General features: G+C 41.0%; 2 protein-coding genes across 6 annotated transcripts in view; one reads left to right on the top strand and one right to left on the bottom strand.

The window, feature by feature from the left end:
• PPHLN1 (periphilin 1) overlaps window positions 1-4,942 on the top strand; it is a 49,392-nt gene extending 44,450 nt beyond the window's left edge. For all 5 annotated transcript variants that reach the window (XM_063133986.1, XM_063133988.1, XM_063133987.1 and 2 more), the window contains one exon: window positions 4,161-4,942. In XM_063133986.1, coding sequence (XP_062990056.1) covers window positions 4,161-4,352 — 192 coding nt within the window. In that variant the 3' untranslated portion in view covers window positions 4,353-4,942. The remainder of the gene's footprint in view (window positions 1-4,160) is intronic.
• Window positions 4,943-8,662: 3,720 nt separating this feature from the next.
• PRICKLE1 (prickle planar cell polarity protein 1) lies at window positions 8,663-22,423 on the bottom strand. The gene is made up of 7 exons (XM_063133984.1): window positions 22,243-22,423; window positions 20,879-20,992; window positions 19,244-19,381; window positions 12,990-13,193; window positions 12,563-12,749; window positions 10,907-11,767; window positions 8,663-10,291 (listed from the first exon to the last, which is right to left on the bottom strand). The coding sequence occupies exons 1-7, from the start codon at window positions 22,360-22,362 to the stop codon at window positions 9,459-9,461; spliced, it is 2,457 nt and encodes an 818-aa protein (XP_062990054.1). The 5' UTR covers window positions 22,363-22,423; the 3' UTR covers window positions 8,663-9,458.
• Between the last annotated feature and the right edge of the window lie 299 nt (window positions 22,424-22,722).

Genomic DNA, 22,722 nt, shown 5'->3' with positions numbered 1-22,722 from the left:
CTAAGGAAGAGTTTTCCAAAGATGTGGGGCCATCACTGAAAAGCCCCTGTCCCTTTGCACCTGCCAATCTGATAGTTCTTAGCGGAGGGCCAGAGTACAGGGTGTCAAAGGTCAGTATTTGGGGCCATACTACTTCATATGGGTGCAGGAGGTTTAGAGCTTTGAAGGTCAAAGTCAACACTTTAAGCTCAGATCAGAGGATTGGAAAACTAGTGCAGCTGGCATAGAATTGGTAGCACAGGGTTCAAACACCTGGTCACAACAAGTATTATAGTTGCGTTCTGTACCAGCTGATGTTCCTACTCTGTCTTTAACAGCAGCCTCACTTATTTATTTATTACATTTGTATACAGCTCCATAGCTGAAGCTCCCTGGGCGGTTTACAAAAGTTAAAAACTTAGAGAGCATTACAGTACATTAGTCTGGATGTAATCAGACCATGTGTAACTGAAGCTGCATCTGCCTACTTCAGATAGGATCACAACTGGGAGAGAGGATATAGGGCCAAGTGGTGGGGCTGAGGGGCCCCAATTAGTGTGCTTATGGGTAGAGGGAGATATGCTGTTCAGAAGAAAGCTAGCCAGATTAGGGCACACAGCCCAGACAATTAACTTCTGTGCTGTGTTCCAGCCCTCCCCACATCTGCAAGTTTGGAGGTTGCCCTATCAGCTTGCTCTCAGGTCTCAGGATGCTGCTTTTAAATGCCCGATCAGTTCACAATAAGACCTCCCTCATTCATGACCGAATTGTGGATAAGGTGGCTGATCTGGCCTGTATAACTGAGACCGGGGTGGGGGGGTAAGCAGGGAGGAGTTGGTCTCCCCCAGATAGGCCCACTAGGGTACTTGTTTCACCATCATGGTAGACTTGAGGGCTGAGGGTGTTGTTGTTTTTTGCTGTCGTCTGTAAGAACTCCATCTCCCTCTGTAGGCTCCCTGTTCATCTGATTACTGGTCTGGAGTGTTTGCACCTTGTGTTGGGTCAGTGGGCCAGATTGGGAATTCTGTTGTTGCACCGCCCACCCCGCTGATGGTGGTCTAGGATGTACTGTTGAAGTCCCCACCCCCAGACTGTTGTTTCTGGGAGATGTCAACATTCATGCTTAGGAAACCTTGTCTGAGGCATCTCAGGATTTCGGGGTCTACATGACAACCATGGGACTGTCCCAACTTGTCATCAGCCCAACACTGTCAAGACTTCATTTTCAAGACTTCATACTCTAGACTTCATTTTCTCAACTGGACATGGAGATGGTGATCTAAAGGTGGAGAGATTTTGAATTGGTCTCTTTTTCATGGTTCAGATCATTTTATGCTTAAGTTTAGACTTACGGCAGCTTTTCCTCTGCGAGGGCTGGGGAAGCGGGGGCTATTAAGATGGTCCACCCTCAGAGCTCTGGGGAGTTTTCCATCTGGAAAATCTGGTTTCTTTGTGAAATGCAGAAATGATACAGGTGGTTGACACGATTTCTTCTGAATACCCTCTCTGGAGTAGAACTCAGTGTTTTGTTTTGTTTACATATTTATACTGCCCAACAGCCAAGGCTCTCTGGGCAGTTTACAATTCCTCCGTGGTATACTCCAGAGCTGAGAGCAATGAAACCAACTGTGAGACAACTTGAGTGCAGATAGAGAACTAGTGGATGTAATAAAATACGGATGTGTGCCCATCTTACGGTATATTCAGGGGCAGTTAGGGTGACAAAGAAACATCTTGCTGCATCTATTGAAACCTCTATCTGCCATCCAGGGGAGCTTTTCAGGGTTGTCCGGAGTTTATTACATGCCAGCCCTAAGGACACTGTAGTTCCTTGTGTTGTCCACTGCAATACATTTGCTAGGCAGTGCCAAGATAGAATCTCTTGTATCTGCCTGGACTTAGCAGGTGAATCAGGTGAGGTATCAAGAGTACAGCCTTGTCCAGGTTTCTTGGATGAGTTTCAATTAGTGTAGCTCAAGGATGTTGACAAGGTGCTTGGACAGATACATGCAATTACTTGTGTATTGAATCCTAGCAGGAAGGGAACTGCTGACTGGGCCAGGGAGGTAATTAACACCTTCTTGCAAGAGAGTGTGCCCCACCTGAAAGATACAGTGGTGAGACCACTCCTTAAGAAATCCTCCCTAGACTTGGAAAATCTTAATACTGTTAGGCCAGTGGCAAATGTTCTATTTCTGGGCAAGGTCTGTGAACAGGTGGTTGCAAACCATCTTCAAATACTCTTGAGAATGATTACCTGGATCTATTTCCATTGGTGTTCAGGCCAGGGGTTGGCACAGAAGCAAACTTGGTTGCCCTGTATGATGACTGATGTCAGGAGACAGAAGTGTGACCATGTTGATTCTCCTTGATCTCTTGGCAGCTTTCGATACCATGAACCATGGTATGATTGTCTGAGTTGAGAGTAGGAGGTGTTGCACTGTGACTATTGTCTGAGTTGGGAGTGGGAGGTACTGCACTACAGTGTTTTCACCCCTGCTTAGAAGGTCATCTCCATGAAATGGAGCTTGGAGAACATTGCTCGGCCCTGTGGATTCTCCAGTATGGAGTTCCGCAGGAGTTGGATTTTTGTGCTATTCAACAGCTACATAAACTCTAGTCATCCAGAGTTTTGGCATACACTATCATCAGTATACTGATGACACACAACTCTACTTCCCTTTTTCATCTTCATCAGATGGGGCTGTGGATGTGCTAGATCGGTTGCAACAATGGACTGGGTGAGGGCTAATAAACTGCAACTCAATCCAGACAAGACCGAAATGCTGTTAGTGGATGGTTCTTCTGACTAGATGGAGGGTGATCAACCTGTTCTAAATGGGACAGCACTCCCCCTGAAGGAGTAGTTTGTAGCTTGGGTTTTTTCCTGGAACTATCTTTGTCACTGGAGGCTCAGGTGTCTTGAGTGGTATAGAATGCCTTCTGCCGATTTTCTACCAATCCCTATCTGGACAGGTATAACCTGGCTTCTGTAAGTCTGTGCTCTGTAACTTCCAAGTTAGATTACTGTAGTACATTCTACATGGTCCTGCCTTTGAAGATGGTTCAGGAGCTGCACCTCATGCAAAATATGGCAGCTAGTTTGAGAACAGGGACAAGAAGTCCAGCCATAAAAGACCAACTCTGGCCCACTTACATTGTTTGCCTGTATGTTTCCAAGCCCAATTCAAGGTGCTGGCTTCAACCTATAAAGCTTTACATGGCTCTGGACCACAATATCTGACGGAGCACCTCTCCCTACACTACATTCAGGCTGCCTCCTCTGAGAGAGGCTTGGAAGGCAGCAACAAAGGAGAGGGCCTTCTCAGTGGTGACCCCCTAATTATGGAATGGTCTCCCTGATGAGGCCTGCCTCAGGCTAACATTGTTATCTTTTTGGCACCAGGTTAAGAACTTTCTCTTCACTCAGGCTTTCAGGAGCATATGATGAGTTTTTTTAAAAATTTTAGTCCCAGATTTGTCTTATGGTTAGGAACATAGGATGCTGCCTCATATTGAATCAGACCCTTGGTCTTTCTTGCCCAGTATTGTTGACACTGACTGGCAGCAGCTCTCCAGGGTTTCAAGCGGGAGTTTTTCCAGCCTTAGCTGGAGATGTCACAGATTGAACCTGAGACCTTGTGCATGCAAAGTATGTGCTCTACCACTAAACTATGGCACTTCCCTGAGCTATGGTTGACTTTTTCAAATATATGCGGACTCTGTGTGTGCTATCTGCTTATGTTTTATGTAAATGGTTCTACGCAAGTATTTTAATGGGTTTTAATCTTTGTAAACCGCCTGATAACTTCAGCTATGGGGTGGCATAAAAATGTAATAAGTAATAGTAACAAACTGATGAATCAGCCAAAGCTGATGAAATGCACTTCTAGCTACCAAAGCCACCTGTGCCTCCATAGATAGTTCCAAAGCTGGATAAGACATCTGCATGCTGATGACCTCAGCCCAAATCTCTGTGGGGAAATTCCCAACTCTTTACTTCCACCTTCAGGGAAACAGGTGCAGATTGACATCAACTAATCCTTGGAAATGGAGATACTGAAGTTGTGTATTATTTGAGAAACTGCATAGTTCAAGTTAGCCTGTTGCCTTTAGTTTACTGCAGTTTGGAGTAGAACATACATATATTCATTTCATGAACTTCTGTAAATCATTTCTAGGTCTACAAACAGGATTGTGAAACCTTCGGTGCTGTAGTGAAGATGCTGATTGAAAAAGACCCTTCATTAGAAAAACCCATTCAGTTTTCCTTGAGACAAAACTTACATGAGATTGGTGAGAGATGTGTTGAAGAACTTAAACATTTTATAGCACAATATGATACTGCAAGTCAAGAATTCGAAGAATCCTAAGATCAAATCTGGATTGTCTATATGTAAATACTACAGTTTAAAAGTGATGATTGCCATGGATTTCCCTTCAACATCTGTACATCCTCCAGAAGAATTTTCTTCAAAAAACCTAATAAATGCAGAACTTTTTATAGTATGGCTATTTCTCTGGCAAGGTAATTAATTCACTTAGTAGAATTTTTGAAGAAAGCAAAATGTTCTTGAGGCACGGTCATGGACTTTTTTGAATCTCAGTGCAGATTTGTACATTCCATTATACTTTAAATTGGAAAATATATTGAACATAGTTCAGTAGATATGATGTTGCATATCTTTGAAAATATTTAACAAAATGCCATAATTATTGAAACAGGCTATTCATCTGAATACAAGTGACAGTTTTCTAATTTTATTAATATTGACTGCAGGAATGTATATACAGTAGTAATTGCAACTGTATTTATGTATATTTACATGTGCTGTCTTTAGGTATGGTAGCCATTTGAAGTTCTATTGTAATTTTGAGTAAACAGTTGTTTGAGTAAGCTAGTTGTTTTAATTTAGTGTTTCTTTTTGTAAAATAGCCTGTAATTAAAATACTTCTAAATCAATTTGAGAATTTTCATTTTCTTGACACAAGTTTTGAACACTTAATCTCTTGTATAAACAGTATTCACCTATAGTATGTATTTAAACCTAGAAGTAATGTCATGGAAGAAAATGTTCACATTCCTCTTCTGGACTGCCCATTTTCAGTATATTAAAGTATGTTCTTATAATTTTTATAAATGCATCCATTTAACATAGCACGCCTATTTTTTTAAGCAGTGTGATAACTATACAGCTGATACTCTACAAACAGTATACTGGTTCATATACAGGTTTAATATTTCCCATGATTGTTAGCTATGCCCCATATACTGCATGTCTGCCTCGCCCTTTAGATGAAATCAGGAATATTAAAGTAAGTAAACTAATTTTGTACTCAGTGGCTTAGCTTGGTTGTTTTACCTAAATCATAGTATCTGCAATATAAGGATAACTGACCTACCTTAAAAGGTTCTTCCCAAAATTATAATGATGTGACACTTTCAACACCTTAAAAATCTATATACATCTTTCAATTTTCTAAACATATCCATTGCTTAAAAAGCAAAGATGAGATGTACTCTTGGCCATGGGGAAATCCTGCTAAGTTTATCATGAATGTTCAATAAGTCATGTTTGTAAGTAATGCCAGATTATTTCCAGACAGACTTCCGAAGAGCTCCACAAGGATGTCTCCAAACTGGAAAAATAGACAACAGCAATACGCCTCAGCGTAAATGAGTGGAAATTATTGTAACACTACATGTTACGATGGAATCTCAGCTGGTACTTCAGGTCATGATGAATAGGCTCAACTGAACTCAACTTGACCTGGTTTGCATGTAACAACAATACAGAGTATGAGTTGTCATTGAATAGTGGATAGTTGTTGAATCGTGGCTGTTGTTACATGTGAACCCTGCATTAACCTTGATCAGCCCAGGCATCCTTTATCAATTACTCTGTTTTTGTTTGAACAACACAATAGGCATGTACCCCGTGTGTAATGCAGAAATAAACATGTGAAGGCCAGGAAAAGAACCATTCCCCCCTCTCCACCCCCAGGACCATTTTTTCCCCTGAAAAATTGAACCGCTTTGGATTGTAAAATATTTTCTCTTAGAATGGTGAAATATTTAAGTCAAGGTGTTACTCTCCACAAATGAATTCTAAGAAGTATGTAATAAGAAAGCTTATATTAAGACCAGAGATGCAAAATTTCTGGAAATAATGAAGACATGGGGCAAATGTGTTTTAATCCTCTCTGTAATATTCCCAGAATAGTTATTTCTTCCATTCCATTTTGAAATTATTCATCTACTGTATCTTTTACTGATAGACATTAAGCATGCTCCAAGTTGTGCTCAGTTTCCCAACATGTGAATGACATAATATGGAAGAAAATGTGCAAGATTGGTAGTTGGGTGGGTTTTTTTAATAGAGTCCTGTGTTTCTGGGCATGTTCTGGTTAGATGCTGTAGCAATCAATTAATGTAGTTCTAATCTAAAACCCACATGTGAATAAAACACTATAGGTTATCCTGTTACTGCCACCAGATGTGACGAAGCAACATGTGAGTCATCACACTTAAATTGTCTCTTTTAAAATTAAATTTTAAAACGTGGGTCTACAGAACTCCCTGCTACAGTTTAGTTCTCAATTAGACCCTAGCAGTAGGGAATACTGCCTCAGCTTTTAGTTGCTACTACTAGAATAAACTCTATCTATAAAAAACAAAAACTAAGCCGCACACATCCTATGGCAAATGCATGGAAATGACACTACCATTAAAATCTTTCAAAATGAACAAAAAACCAAGATGTTCATTAACAGGAATTATTTACAAAAGTGAATAAAATGTCATTTTTCCAAGAATAGTATGAGATTGCTTAAAGGTTCTTAAATACGATTACTTACCATTCTTAAGCTGAGTCTTTTCTGGCTAAATAAAATCTCAGTAGCCTTTCCTTCAAATCAGATTTCCCTAAATTCCATCCCACAAACAACTGGTTTAGGCATTTCCCTACACTTCCTTACAAACAAGAACAGATGTTGTACATTGGTCTTCTTCTGCCTTCAGTTCTTCCTGCTTCTAGGATGATCCAGAAGTTTTAGGGACTACTTGCTAAAGTTTCCCCTACTCAGATATAACATAGGAGTCTAAAATGTATTATGTATAACTTGCTTTGATCATAATTGCATGTTTGGTATATTAAATTTAAAAGTATAGTTTATTGGGACAATAATTACAAATTTACTGAGTTTACTTTTTAAAGTGTTTAATGATAATTTTTATGAGCAAACCAAGTTATGCACAATATAATTTGTTACTAAAACAGCCTTCCCCAACTTGGTGCCCACCAGATGTTTTTGACTACAACAACCAGCATTCCCAGAAGTCCAAAACAACTAGAAGGCACCAAGTTGAAAAATGAGGTCCTAAAGCAAGAAAGTGACTTTAGATTTGTAAAGAGTGCTACCAAATAAGAAGAAAAAGTTTTGCTTTTTCCATTTCCCCCCAAATTCCCATTTTCCCCCTGTGGCCTCAGGTTTTCTGGATTTTGTACACTTCAGTGCAGAATAGGGTTTCATAACTTTGTGGGTAAGATTTTTAACTGTTTTAGGTGTGGATTCAATAGTTTTAAGATTCTGCTACTTAGGTGTCTTCTAATATTTTACTGCTGTCATAAAAGCATCCAGTCACCCCCTTTTTGGAGTGAGGGGGACTGTAGACATCACCCATTCAGTATTAATTTTAAAACCTGGTACAAACAGTTCAGCTTAATGTCTTATCATTGGATATCATTATTATGATGTGTTTTGTTGGATTTGTATGTGCCAGTTCTGTTGTGTATTTTACTTACTCAGTTTCATTTTCTTGACCCATAAATAATTCCTTTAATGTTAAGAACCATAGCTTAAACAGTATTTACATAGCTCTACCATGCAAACAGAGCTTTACTCTCAAAAATTAACATTTCACTACTATAAACTGATGAACATTTAACAAACCCCCTGCCTGAATCAAGCTGATGTTATCCCCTCAAATAAAACTACTCTTGTATTTAAAACAAATGACTTGCAATTCAGGGATATAAAAATAGTCTGTTAAATCTTAACTTTACAGTATGTACATTATTTGCACTGTTAAGTTATGGACACAGTTTCATCTATGAAATACTACATTATAAATATCAGTTGGCTCTAACTGCTGTTCATATACTATATGGGATAGTGTTTCAAATATACAGCATTCTCACTTATTTTCACAATAGTTTTAATATAAGCAGACTCAGACAATGTAATTAACTTCATGAGTAGAGGCTTTAGCTTACATTACATTAAGTAGCTGCTTAGGGATGATGAAATTTTAATGTAAAATTGATTTCTGTCAGAGTGAAAATCACTTCAACGAAAATCAAGTGGAATAGTCAACTTGATTAGCCTTAAATGCGTCATTTGTCCTGCGTACAAGCAGAGCAGTCTTGTTTGGAATCAAAATGGCCTTTCCTCAGTCTGTTGCATTTGGACTACAACTTCCATGGCCACTTGTCAGCTGTTGGATGTTGCAGTCCAAACATCTGGAAGGCACAATGTCAAGGGCATGTGGTCTACAATACAGATATAAGATGAACAATGCACAATGCAAAACCATGCTTTAGTGCAGGGGTAGGCAACCTGGTGCCCATTGGCCATGCTGGCTGCAGCTGATGAGAGTTTGAATCCAACAACATCTGGAGAGCACCAGGTTGCCCCTACTGGTTTAGTACAACATACACAAGCAGAAGGGAGCCATTCCAAACCTTGTGCACTCCCTGGCACCCATATGAATGGGAGGATGGCTGTGGGAGTGTTTACTTTCACTTTCCCTGACCTTTGACTTGCCTTGTGTGAACCAGGGATAGCGTTTTAACTCACTGAATTTTGTTATAAACAAGCCAGCTTCATAACCCAAAGTTTGAAGTTGGCTTCTGTGTGAACCAGGGATTAAAAACTCTGGTTAATTCAAAATAAGCCAACTTCAAACCAAGGGTATCAACTTTGCTTGTTTATAACAAACGTTGGTCAGTTACGATACTACCCCTGGCTCATACACAGGCAGAAATTCAGATAAAGTGAAAGGAAAGGCTGCTGAAGTCCTTCTCCCCATTCCACAGAAGAGAAAGTGCACAAACCCAAGCAATTAAAATAATAATTTGGCTACAGCAGGGTGGGGAATTTGTGGCCCACCAGAAGCTGTTGGGACTGCAACTCCCATCAGCCCTAGGCATCGCAGCTAATTGTGAGAGACTATGGCAATTGCTCATACCTGGAATATCTTCAATTGCTGACATGGCCTCTTAAAAGCCACATCAACTGTATTAAACCTATTTTCAATTTGCTCTTCCTCCACTCCTAAATCTGTTGATTATTAACTGCAGGTCCGTGACAGAAGACATGGACAAAAATTGCCCATGCTATAGGCTTTATTTAAACCATTTTTCTACATAAGATCTGAAAAACAGTGTAGGCACAGAGTTCATACTTATTAGTAAAACTTAAGAAATTATACAGTTTTTGCCTTTGTGTGCTTTTCTCTTTTTAGATTTTGTTGTCCTCTGTCCAAACTGAGAACCGGGCAGTTCAGCACTTGGACTAGAAAGGACATCTGTATAGTAGGGATATCTCACTGATCTGGGCTGTGGAATGGGCTGTCCTAAGAAGTATCCTTCCTCCTCAGAATCAGATGATGATGAAGATGAACACCAAGAGTCTTCCTCCTCAAAGAATCTGAAAAACTGGTCTCTCTGGTTCTCCACTGCATAGTCAGAGGCCGTATGAGTATACTGGCTATATGAGTTTGGAGTGTATGCCCGAATGGCGTGAGGGCTTTTATTCTGAATAAACTTGTCATAATCCTGAGGAGAATAAAAATTAAGTCTCTCCTTTGGGGAAGGTTTTCTTTCTGCAACCAAGTGAAGTGCATTGTCAGATCGAGACTTTCTACTTCTCCTGCGGCGATGTTGGTGTCTCTTCCCATGATCTTCAAACTGGTAAACACGTCTGCGAGTCCTTTCGCTCATGGGAGGCTGACGAATGTCAAGACTCTCATAATTTCCATTATCAATAACATCATCAGAAAACTTAACTTGCTGAGGTCTAGTCTGAGATTTGGATCTTCTTAGTACTGGCATGTGCATTGGCTTTTCTTCTGGCAGTGTCTCAACTTGACATAATTCAGAGCTCAAACTTTTTAAAGACTCTGTGCTCCTATGAAGCATTGAGGAATTCAAAGTTCCCATGTTGCTCATTTTCTCACAATCCTCAACTTCTTGATAGGTTGGTAAGGAATACAAAGGTCTTGGTTTGACTTCTCCATCAACAGAAGCACCTAAAAGAAAAATATATATAATGATATATATTTAATAAATTGCTGTCACCAACCCACCCACCCCCCAACTTGGTTGCAAAATGGTTTATACATTTCCTCCATGTTTAATTTTTCAAAACATAATTGAAGCCTATATGTTAGAAATTCTTCAAGTTTTGGTTATGAAGAATGGTGGAAGAAAATGATTGACCAAAGTTACTTCTTAAGACTGCAGGAGGAAATCATTTCAACTTTGCTTTCACTTTCTTTCCTCTATCATTAACTCCCATAGATGGGAATAACCATACACACTTCACTCTCGTCTCCTCCATCAGACTTAACTCTATGCAAAGAAATTCCTTCTGTTGCAGGAAATAGCTTTACTCATTGTTCAATTGGTCAATAAGGAAAAGAGGAAGAGAAAAATATGCATCTTATGTTTCACTGACAGGTGCACTTCAGCCCTTGAGTGGGATGGTACCTGTTCAGGGAGCACAAAAGCAAGTAAACCTTGCAGAGATTCATTCATATATCCCTTGTACAATACTGGTAAGAAGTAAATATGCTAGCATGAAAGACACCTGTAGACAAGACCACATAAATGCTTTACAACTGAACTTCTTTAAGTCTTCTTACCTGTGATATTAGATAAAGCAAGGGAATCCATCGAGTCCCGAACACACTGCTCTTGTTGTTTCAGGTTTGACAAACACTCCAATGAATCATCATACCATTTCTTTTGGTCATGTTTGTATCTAGTTGTGCCATGTTCCATGTCCAACTCTTGGATTTTCCTGCTGCTGCCGGGTCCCGGGTGGCTACCATATGCAGAATCCCCTAGGCCATCTTGAGATTGTGTCCAATACATATCTGATTGGTATTTCTTACTTGCTAGGCTCTGACTGTTTTTCTTCAACTCAGATCTCCCTTTAACCATGCTCTCACAAATCCACTGCTCATTTGATCTAACATCAACTTCCACTGGCTGCTGAAAGAGGCCTTTATCACCAAACTTTAGGAGCAGTTGAGTCATGTAGTCTTCATGTTCAGCCCACTCTTCTGGGTCATCGGGCATTTCATCTCCCCTTTCTTTCCAGAGGTCTTCATCCACAAAGCTTACCCCTTGCCTTGAAAGGCTTAAGTCATCCAGTTTTCGTGAAAGTGTATCATCAGCAGTGCTTGAAAGGCCAGGGAATTTGTAGTTCAGTGCTGGGGACAGGAGGAGAGACTGCCTACATTGATCAGCTGACCGGCTGCTTTTCCCCATACGAACGCTCCTTCTGGAGTCTCTTGAGCGGGCAGACTGAAAAGCAGAGTCTGATGAGTCAGAAGCATGAACATCCTCTCCCAGACTGCATGATTTGGAACAGTAAATCTGCCCCTGCTTGGGAAGGAAAGGACAGCCAAGTAGGGAAACTTTGCAATGAGCACAAGAAAAGCACGTTTCTGTAGCATGCCAGTGTTGTCCATCGTAAGTCATCTGAGCATGATCTACCCCTGTTAAGAAAAGAGTATATAGTTTTTTGTGCAGATCTGATTGCATTTTTATGCCCTTTGTTTCTTCTCCACTTTATATAAAATGCTGTGATATTTTGTTTTGTTTATATACACTAGGCACAGTTCAACCAAAGATGACTAGTCAATAAAAATATATAAACACTTCAAACATTCAAAAATATGATGTGGCAAAGCTTTTTTATAGGACTAGAGCTACAAAAAACATTATACCACAGCATATTTGTTAGTGTTAACCTCAGCTGCCGATATACATGGGTACAGAGAAAACTGGAGCTAAAGGAAATACAAGGAAAAATGATAAATCTGAGCACACATGTATACTAGAGAAGAGCACAACAGTCACTGGTGATAATACTACCCTAACCAGCTGTGCCATGCTAATTTAACATCTTAAGTCATAATGAAACCCACAGTTCCAATTAAATCAGAATGGAATAGATCTACATTTGCTGATAGACTAGTTCAGTAAATACATGCAAATTCACACTTGAAGTCTTTTGTTAAAGTAAGGTGACTTTGAGGTCAGCAGCAGAACGCTTTGAGTGACTAAAATGTTTTCCAACTGGCTTCTAAAGTTCAGGCAGACCTGGGAATTAGGTCTTGCAAGAATTGAGATGCAAGCTCTGTTCCTAAACTAGGCAATGCTATTCCAATCTTAATAACATCAGCTATTCTGTCAGAGACACCTTCACTTGCGCATCAGATTTTAATCTTGGGTTTGTAGAGATTAGTTTGCAGAGTAAACATTTTTTCAATGTTAAGATGCAAACTTACCTATGTGTTCCCCACAAGTCTCACAATATTCTGCATAAAGGGACTCGAAACAGCCACAGCAGAACGGGCGACCATCCTTCATAATGTACCTCTGTCCTCCAAGGATGGTTTCACACTCAAGGCAACAAAAGTGTTTCATGTGCCAATGGCGACCTTCTGCTTCTGTGCATTCATCAGCAAAAATAATCTAGGGGGGGAAAAATCTTTAGACAAATATTCCAAGCTGCACACAGTGCTAGCTACCGAATTAAATCTAACTATTTTTGCAAGGTACATTTCTTCAATTTACTAATGGAGAAGTTAATGTGTGGAGAGTCATGTGAACCTTGGATTTCAATTTTCTATGGGAAGTTAGTTGCTTAACTGAGCAAGGAACACCATGTCCATTTCCACTTCTGCCTTAAGTATTGAGGGAATGCAAGATTACCTCATCACATGCTGAACACCGTGGCTTGAGTAGTTCAGCATGGTGTCTTCCACAATGAATTTTTCCATCTTGATAGAAATAGATTAAATCAACAAGAAGTTCATTGCATGTAAAGCACACAAAACAGGATGGATGCCAGCACACTCCAGGCCCAGCTCTTGAAGCAAATACTGCAACTTCACCTCCATTTATCTTTGTACCACACTGGAAATAAAACAGGAAAGTTCAAAATAGATTTCTGTAGTATGAATAGTGGTTCATCACAATTCCCTAGTAAAATTTTCATTATTCCCCCTGCTGTAACTTAATATGTAGTTCAGATATCATAATTTATCACTTTCCTCTAGTTCAATAACTTTATAAAATTACAGGGGACACTGTAGTGTCCCCTGTGTTATAGGCGATCAGTAAAAAGAGCATTCCACCATGTTACCCTGTAAATTGGGGGGTGGGTCATTCTAGCGTTCATAAAATGGAAAATGTTTCACCAATCTTTCTGAAAATACGACCTGCCAGAAAGAAATGCTGGTTTTACATACCCTGGCAATTTCAAGAAGTTTGGTGAAATATTGAAGGGGTGGTGGCAGTTGAAAGGACGAAAGTAAAAAAATCCTCTCTGACTCAAAAGTGAAACTGAAAACTGGGGTTGGCGACTTTTTTTTTGCGCAGGGAAAGCTCCGAATTGGGACCCTTACCCTCCAATCCATTGGTGGGATCGTGTTCCCCAGTCCATCTCGTTGATGGAATGGCCTTTCTTTTTTTAAAATTCCCTTCCATTGAATTTTAATAATAAAAAAATTGCCCCATTAAAGTCAATGGAGGCCTCATAACACATCGCATGCGCAGTAGCGGCGCTCTCCCCCCCTCCCTCCTGTCTTGAGGGCTATCCGGAGTAGGAGCCAGCCCGGGGGCTCGCTGCCCAGTCCAGGATACACAAAATGTGGCTGCTGCCGCTGCCCCTCCTTCCCTGTCAGCGCGACCCGGCAATTGCCCCAAGATGGCAGCGCAGGCCTTGCAGCAGCAGCAGCCTAGCAACACCTGAGAAGCCCCGGCCGGCTGGGGAGTGGAAGGGGGAGCCGGGCGGAAGCGGAGCAGCAGGACCGGAGGCAGAGCCAGAGCAGCAGCAACCCAACAACGACCAGACGGAGCAGCAGCAGCAGCAGCAGCAGCAACCCAACGACAACAACACAAACGGCTGCCCCGCCTCCTCACGGCTGCTCTCCCGGGGAAACAGGCTCCCATGCAGGGCCTCGGCACGAGGGAGCACAAGGGAGAGAGATCAGCGCGCCACGAGGTCTCCAGGGTGCTTACTTTAAAGAAAGTTCTCCTCGGGTGAGTGCCTGGATCCAGCTCACCTCCTGGCCCTTCTCGTGTTTGGAAGAAGAAAGTCCTACAACTCCCAGCATCTCCAAGCCTTAGACTGGTCTAGCAGCTCCCTGGGAGTTGCAGGGCTTTTTCCCCTTGCCGAGCAAACCTGCTGCTGCTGCTTGTTGTTGTTGTTGCTGCCGCCTCCTGCAATCCTGGGGCTGCAATCCTGGGCATGCCTCTCTGGAAAAAAGCCTCATACAGACCTGCACAGGATTGCCCTGTTAAAAGTATGGGGAGGGGGGGGGGGGAGACTGCTTAGGCTTCCTGCTGATTTTAAAACTGGATTCTAGGTCTACTGCAAATTAGATCCTGGCTTCTCATGTTTTGGACTACAATTCCCATAAGCCCTCACCAACACAGCCAATGAGTTGTAGTCCAAAATATATATTGAGGGTAAAATCCAAGGTAAATCCTACTTAGAGTAGACCCATTGAAATGAATGGAACTTAACTTGGTCAAAACTTACATAAGTCTTATTCATGTCAATGGGTCTGCACTACATAGGACTCATGTGGGATTCTACCCTCTGTTGCCTACCACACTTAGAATCATAGAATAGTAGAATTGGAAGGGGCCTAAAAGGCCATTGAGTCCAACCCCCTGCTCAATGCAGGAATCCACTCTACAGCATACTTGACAGATGCTTGTCCAGCTGCCTCTTGAAGGCCTTTAGTGTGGGAGAGCACTTAACCTCCCTAGGTAACTGATTCCATTGTCGCACTGCTCTAACAGTCAAGAAATTTTTCCTGATGTCCAGTTGGAATCTGTTTTCCTTTAACTTGAGCCCGTTATTCCGTGTCCTGCACTCTGGGAGGATCGAGAAGAGATCCTGGCCCTCCTCTGTGTGACAACCTTTTAAGTATTTGAAGAGTGCTATCATCTCTCCCCTCAATCTTCTCTTTTCCACGCTAAATATGCCCAGTTCTTTCAGTTTCTCTTCATAGGGCTTTGTTTCTAGACCCATGATCATCCTGGTTGCCTCCTCTGTCTGCGTCCTTCTTGAAGTGTGGTGCCCAGAACTGGACGCAATACTCCAGATGAGGCCTAACTAGGGCCGAATAGAGAGGAACCAGCACCTCACTTGATTTGGAAACTATACTTTTATTAATGCAGCTCAAAATAACATTTGCCTTTTTTGCAGCCATATCGTATTGTTGGCTCATATTCAGCTTGTGATCTACAACAATTCCAAGATTCTTCTCATTTTTAGTATTGCTGAGCCAAGTATCCCCCCCCCATCTTGCAACAGTTCATTTGGTTTCTTTTTCCTCGGTGTAGAACTTGGCATTTATTCCTATTAAATTTCATGCTGTTGTTTCCAGCCCAGCGCTGCAGCCTATCAAGTTCACTTTCAACTTTGATTCTGTGTTCCAGGGTATTAGCTATCCCACCCAATTTTGGCTTAGCCTACCTCACAGGGTTGTTGGAGGGGGGGCTAGGAAGGGGAGATGTTATTTCTGCCCTGAGCTCCTGGGAAGGAACAGAAGTACCATAGATGCCTTACGCCAGGTCAGATGATTTCATCACCTATTCCGCTATTATATGTTTTCTACTCTAACTGCCAGCAAAAAAGTTACCTTCTTTCCAGCAGGCTATCTGAAAGCACACCCAAGTCATATGTAATATGCACATTTGATTTTTAAAAGATTTAGAAAGTAATGCTTCCAAAAACTGCATTAGCCTTTTATGCTGCAACATTACACTATTGGCTCACATTGAGAAATTGATAAAAAATGGTCACCTTCTTTCCAGCAGACCCAAGTCATATGTAATATGCACATCTGATATTTAAAAGATTTAGAAAGTAATGCTTCCAAAAACTGCATTAGCTTTTTGTGTGGCTTTTATTCCTGTGTGTCGTTTATTACATACTAACCCTGTTCAAAAGGCATGCTAAACCACAGTGGTTAAGCATTTTGAGCTAAACATTATGGCTTAGAGTGTCATGTGAACCATGACAATTGATGGAATGAGACCCTTACTCATTAATCCAGTGGTGGTGTCTTCTTCGGCCTTCATTGTAGTTGGTGGAATGACTTTTCTTTTTTTAAAAAAATCCCTTCGGTTGATTTTTAATTATTATTGTTTTGCCCTAGAGCCTCAATGTTATTATGTAAACCATTGGTTTTTTGTTTATTGAATATAATATATAGGGTGGCCATCTTGATTTGTAAGCATGCTCAGTAGTGCCTCCTCCCCCCCACCTGCCTCAGCTATATTGGAACATTGAGAGAAAATGGCTGCCTCCTCTAGCAAATATTGTCAGTGTCTTCTCAGAAGTACGTCCCATTGAATGTAATGGTCTTATTCCCTGGAAAGTGTGTAGGGGATTGTAGCTTTTTCCACACTCAGTACACAGAAATGGTTTTTCACCTCGGTGAATTTATTTATTTATTTATTTATTTATTACATTTTTATACCGCCCAATAGCCGAAGCTCTCTTTGATGTAAAGTAAGGGTGAACATAATTTTAAAGCTTTCCCACACTCTACACATTTTTATAGTTTCTCCCCTGTGTGGGTTCTTTGATGTCTACTCAAGGTCCCACTAGAGCTGAAACTTTCCCCACAGCCCATACATTTATATGGCTTCTTTCCTGTGTGGTCATCCGTTACACAAAACCATGAAATTCCATAAACAAAAAACCTACGGTTTACAAAACAACGTTATAGGCTGTACAGTTTTCAACCAAACTCCAAAAAGCAGGGAAATTGAGAGTTAAGGCTCACAGGCCTATAACGCCACATCCTCCCTAAGGAGGCAGAAAGTGCCAGTGAAATTCTCATTCTCCCAAAGCAGATATAAACCATGAGGACAGGATGGAGAATAGGATATGCAGAGGTGACTGTGGGGTTGTGGAAAACTGATGACGAACAACTTAGGGCCACCTACTTTTTGTTTGTTTATTTATTTATTACATTTCTATACCGCCCAATAGCCGGAACTCTCTGGGCAGTTTAGAGCAGCCCTTCCCCAACCTGGTGCCCTCCAAAGATGTTGGACTACAACTCCCATCATTGCAAGTCAGTATGTCCCATGGACAGGAATGCTGCGACTTGTACTCTCAAACATGTGGAGAGGTGACTATGGGATTCTGGAAAACTGATCGGGGAATGTTGTTCTAGAGCAGCCTTTCTCAACCTGGGGCGCTCCAGATGTGTTGGACTACAACTCCCAGAATGCCCCAGCCAGCTGGCTGGGGCATTCTGGGAGATGCAGTCCAACACATCTGGAGTGCCCCAGGTTGAGAACCACTGTTCTAGAGCAAGGGCAGGCAAAATGTAGCTCTCTAGATGTTTTAGCATTCAATTCATAAAAGTCTCTGTCAGCATGGACAGTGATCAAGAATGCTGTGACCGCAGAAGAATGCTGTGACCGCAGAGGATTTTTCTTAGTGTTCAGCAGTGTGAGATCAAAGGCAGAGCTACCACCTAATAGATTCATGTGTAAGGAAGGATTATTTTAAAAACTATTGATGAAAATGATTTTCGTCCTCACCATAACATGGGAGTTGCAGCGCAGCACATCTGGACAGCACCAGGCTGGAGAAGGATGGTTTATACTTGGGTCCTATACATGTCTTCTCAGAAGCCAGTGCCACTGAGTTTACTAGGGCTTCCCCCCAAGTGGTATAGGATTGCAAACTAATCTCATCTGAAAGGAGTTCAAGACACCCAAACTAATCCTTTTCTGTTCCTCTGTCACTCTGATGAGATGATGTATTGTGGAGGGATTGTGGGGAGTGAACAGTATATTTTGTATGAACACATTTTAAGAAAAAAATTGGTTCTTTGAAGGGCAGGGTATTTACGAAAAGCTGAAAGTGCCAGCTCTTGCTCTGGTTCTACATCTCCAACAAATAGTGCCCCTTCTGTTATCAGTCGTGCTGCTCTATGCGAGATGTGTGTGAGAAAAAAATATTGCGCAGCCCCTGTATTTGGTAAGGATATAGAACAGCATTCCCTCTCCTTCTGTCCCAGCTTTCCTGACCATGGGACATACTGACTTGCAATGATGGGAGTTGTAGTCTAACACCTTTGGAGGGCACCAGGTTGGGGAAGGGCTGCACTAAAAAAAAAATAGAAGTAGGTGGCCCTAAGTTGTTCGTCATCAGTTTTCCACAACCCCACAGTCACCTCTGCATATCCTATTCTCCATCCTGTCCTCATGGTTTATATCTGCTTTGGGAGAATGAGAATTTCACTGGCACTTTCTGCCTCCTTAGGGAGGATGTGGCGTTATAGGCCTGTGAGCCTTAACTCTCAATTTCCCTGCTTTTTGGAGTTTGGTTGAAAACTGTACAGCCTATAACGTTGTTTTGTAAACCGTAGGTTTTTTGTTTATGGAATATTTTCTTGTTCTTTAGGAAAACATGGCTTTATGTGATGGATTTGGTTTGATTACCTCCAAGAATAACACAGTTGAGCAGGCTTTTATACAGTGCAGAGGTAGACAACATGTGGCCCTACAGATGTTTTGGCCTACAATTCCCATGATCCCTCACCATTGGCTATACTGGCTAGGGTTGATGGGAGTTGGTGTAGTGGCTAAGGTGTTGGACTAGGAGTCAGGAGATCTGGGTTCTAGTCCCCACTCAGCCATGGAAACCCACTGGGTGACTTTAGGCCAGTCACAGACTCTCAACCCAACCTACCTCACAGGGTTGTTGTTGTGAGGATAACATGGAGAGGAGGAGGATTATGTATGCCGCCTTGGGTTCCTTAGAGGAAAAAAGGCGGGATATAAATGTAACAAATAAAACACCTGCAGGGTCACAAGTTGCCCACTCCTGCTTTAACTTTGGTTCTTATGTAGTTTTAAATACCCATAATTGAGCTTTAAAAGTTCCAATGATAAAAAGTTCTTTTGGATAACAAGAAGGTTACCTGTTCACAAAGTGTATGCATAACTGCTCTAGGGAGTAATTTGACTGTGCCTCGTCCCAGTGCCTCCTTCTTTCGTTGTGAACTAAATATCTGAAGTTCCTTCTTCTCTTCTTCACTTAAAGATTGGCAGTATCTCACCTTCAGCAAAACAAACAGATATCAACTCTAGGATCAATACTAGTTACGTATGAAAGAAATAATGCATTAAAATGCACACCACCCTCTTCCTTCTTAAGATTAAAACTAGCAGATGTCTGCTAGGGCTACAGAATGTTTTCCCTTTCTTCACCCCTGCAGCCTTCCTTATGGCCTGAAAAATCTGTTCCAGAGGGCTTCCCAGCCCCCCAGAAGTAATTTCGTCAGCAGAGGGTGCACTGGCTGTGTTACAACAGCAGTGTTACAATAATTATGAACACAACCCTTAGTAATTCAAAGTTTGTATATATGGCCCAAGTCAAACAAGCAAAATGCATGCATGTGAAGAGAGCTGCAAAGACTGCCAGAGGTTTCCTCTGATGTTTTCACTACTGCGCAATGATTTATCTCTTGGCAATGGGAACTGCTACGGTGATATGAAGCAAATGTCACTGGCTGTGTGTGCACATTTGCCCTCCCTGTAGAGATTGCTTTTGGAATTTATAACCTCCGGGCATTTAGTTTTAAACGTTACAGACCAGGATTTAAGCAGAGCTCTAGATATATATATTTGCATAGTATGCAACAGCGGTGAACAGAAAAATAATGGATTATTCTCCCAAAGTTTAAAGCCTGCTTAGATATACTGGACTACTTTTGTAACTTTGAAGCAGCCTTCCCCAACTTATTGTCTTCCAGATGTATTGGAGTACAATTTCCATCAACCTCAGTCAGCTTGGCTAATATTTTGCTAGACTGTGCTAGACAGTTAACCCAATAGACTCTGAATGCATAGTGTTCAGACTTGCCAGATGGTGCAAGGCCCAAACCTTGATAGTAGTTCCTGCCTACAGCCCACCTTTAGAGACTGATTGGGCAACCTGCAGCTCTTGACTTATATAACAAAAGGCCTCTACAGGCCATCAGTTCAGCAGATCTCTGGCAACAGGGATCTGTCTCTTTCCTGGCAGTCTACTGGGTGGGGACAGAGAGAGACAGAAGGGGGCAACAAAAAAGGAAGAGAGAGAAGGGGCTGGTGCCATCCTCTTCAGACACCAGCCTCATCCACCACCAGGCATGTGGTCCCCAACAGATTATCCACAAGGAATTCAGCCCACAAAAGTTAAAAATATTAAGATACAATAAACCAGTAGTAAAACCCATCAGGACATTAAAAAAACAGATGTCCACAAGATTTTAAAAATGCCTAATATATTTTGAAAACCTGGGAAGACAAAAAGAGTTTTGCCTGGTTACTAAAAAACAAACAAACAAACAATGCTGGCATCAGGTATGCCTCCCTTGGGAGGACATTCCATAAATGGGGTACCACAGCATAAAGGGTATTATGAGGGTGTCAGCTCCTTCATCTCTAACAGAGATAGCACATCATTCAAGAATTACTGCCATTAACAGGGAAAAAAATCATGGGTTTTTTCCATATATAGTATGCCCCTCTGCCCAGACTCAGCAGGACAGGAAGTGCTTGTTCATATCTACCTCATTATCATGGGGTGGTAGTTGATAGAGAAGTTGCTTAATTCGGTGTTTCTCTCCAGGGCTGTTAACATAAGGGACCTTTTCCTCCGACAGACAAGCAAAGTATAGCTGTACCTGGATTGGAGACCAGAAATACACATACTCACCCATGCACTCCTGTGTAAGAATTCTTTATCTACTACCTTATCTTAGATTTTGTTTACAAAGCATAGTAGGATTTTCTACTTGATGGCAGAATTTGCATTCCTCTTGCTAAGAGGACCAGATGAGCCAACTCGGCAAAACTGAATTGCCTGAGATAGCTAGCACCCAGCTGTTGAATTGCTGTTGTGGAATGCAATTTGCAGCGACAATTATGGGGGTCATAAATTATGCACATCTAATTTCCACCCCCTTCAGGGATAGTCAGCTAGTCTGTTAAAATTCCACGTTTTCTTTCTGTGTTTTATCACACAAGTTGTGAAGGTGTCTAGAAAACAACTGTTATATCAAGAAGTTTGACTTTCTCTCAGAATTGTATAGACTAAAGAGGAAAATGTTTTGCAATCTTCTGCTGATTAAATTAATTGTTTCCAATGTTGGTAGGAACTTTTGGATTGTTGGATACAGCAGAATTTCTCAACATGTGAAAGTGAAAATTCACTCAGAATTTGTCATTTTGAAGTAGGACTCAAAAAAAAAATTATGCTTCAGATTTTCAGGCCAGTCTGTTATTGTTCTTCAAGTTATAACAGGATTATAAACCGGACAGTTATTTGTAAATAAACCGACAAATCCCAATACAAACAAACTTCTTTATTATTTTCTAGTTCCAGCTTGCTTTAAGGACTACAGTAAGCTACTGGCCAAAATGGTGTTCGAATTTTAATTGACACAACGGATGCTCCAGTTAGAAGCTTATTGTAATTAAACATACTGAAAGAGAGTCTAGAGACAGAAAACTGCAACCTCATAGAATGATTAAGAAAAACAGATGACATTCACAAAATGCCACCCCTAAATTAGACAAAAAGCATTCACAAAAAATGAATTAATGCATCTTTGTAAACAATTTCACAAACAAAACTGCCAGAAGAATCTTATTTATATTTAAAATTATGTTTAGAACTACCTTTAAAGGTGAAGCCCCTAACTACTACTATACCTAGAAAATGATATTTGCTCAGATATTATTTTATGTACTTCAGAGTTCCAAGTCTACTTATGAATTTTCTTTAAAAACATCATGAAAATAGAATTATGCATAATGTAAGCACCAAAAGATTCCTGACCAATTACTTCTTGAATGAAAAAAAAAGGTCAGAGTAATAGAGATGTAGAATTACTTCCTTTTGTTAAACTTGAATCATCATATCTGCCCTCACCTGTTCTGGTCGAAGACCTGGAGGGACCCAGGCATATTCTTCTAAAGCACATCCAGAGTCGTCATCAGATGTTGAGCTTCGCTGGAAGCCAAGAGTAAGATTGCCAATTTTTGGCTCCATTTCCAAAAAATACACGTCAGTGGGGTACTGTCAGGTTATTTACTTGCAGTTCATCAATTAAGAGCTCTAAAAAAGAGGTTCAAAAGTAAAACGTTACAATACAACACATGATTGCTATTTTCAAATAACAGAGATGTCTCTGGTATATTATTTATATTATATGACATGATAACAGTCCAAATGGGTGCAAAGCAAAGAAACACTTGACTTCTTCCCTATTTCTAATAATTTACAGCTTAAGCATATAAAAGGGAAAGGGAACAAGATCTATATGGTGAGCAGCAGTACAAATGGATATTTACATAATCTATATTACCATGAATACAGAAAAAATATGTATTAAGTGGTAAAAAAATAGCC

The sequence above is a fragment of the Elgaria multicarinata genome, chromosome 9 (genome assembly GCF_023053635.1).
Source record: "Elgaria multicarinata webbii isolate HBS135686 ecotype San Diego chromosome 9, rElgMul1.1.pri, whole genome shotgun sequence".
NCBI classification, from domain to species: domain Eukaryota; kingdom Metazoa; phylum Chordata; class Lepidosauria; order Squamata; family Anguidae; genus Elgaria; species Elgaria multicarinata.
The sequence above is the reverse complement of the archived record's forward strand: the minus strand, read 5'-3'. Positions and strand labels throughout refer to the sequence as shown.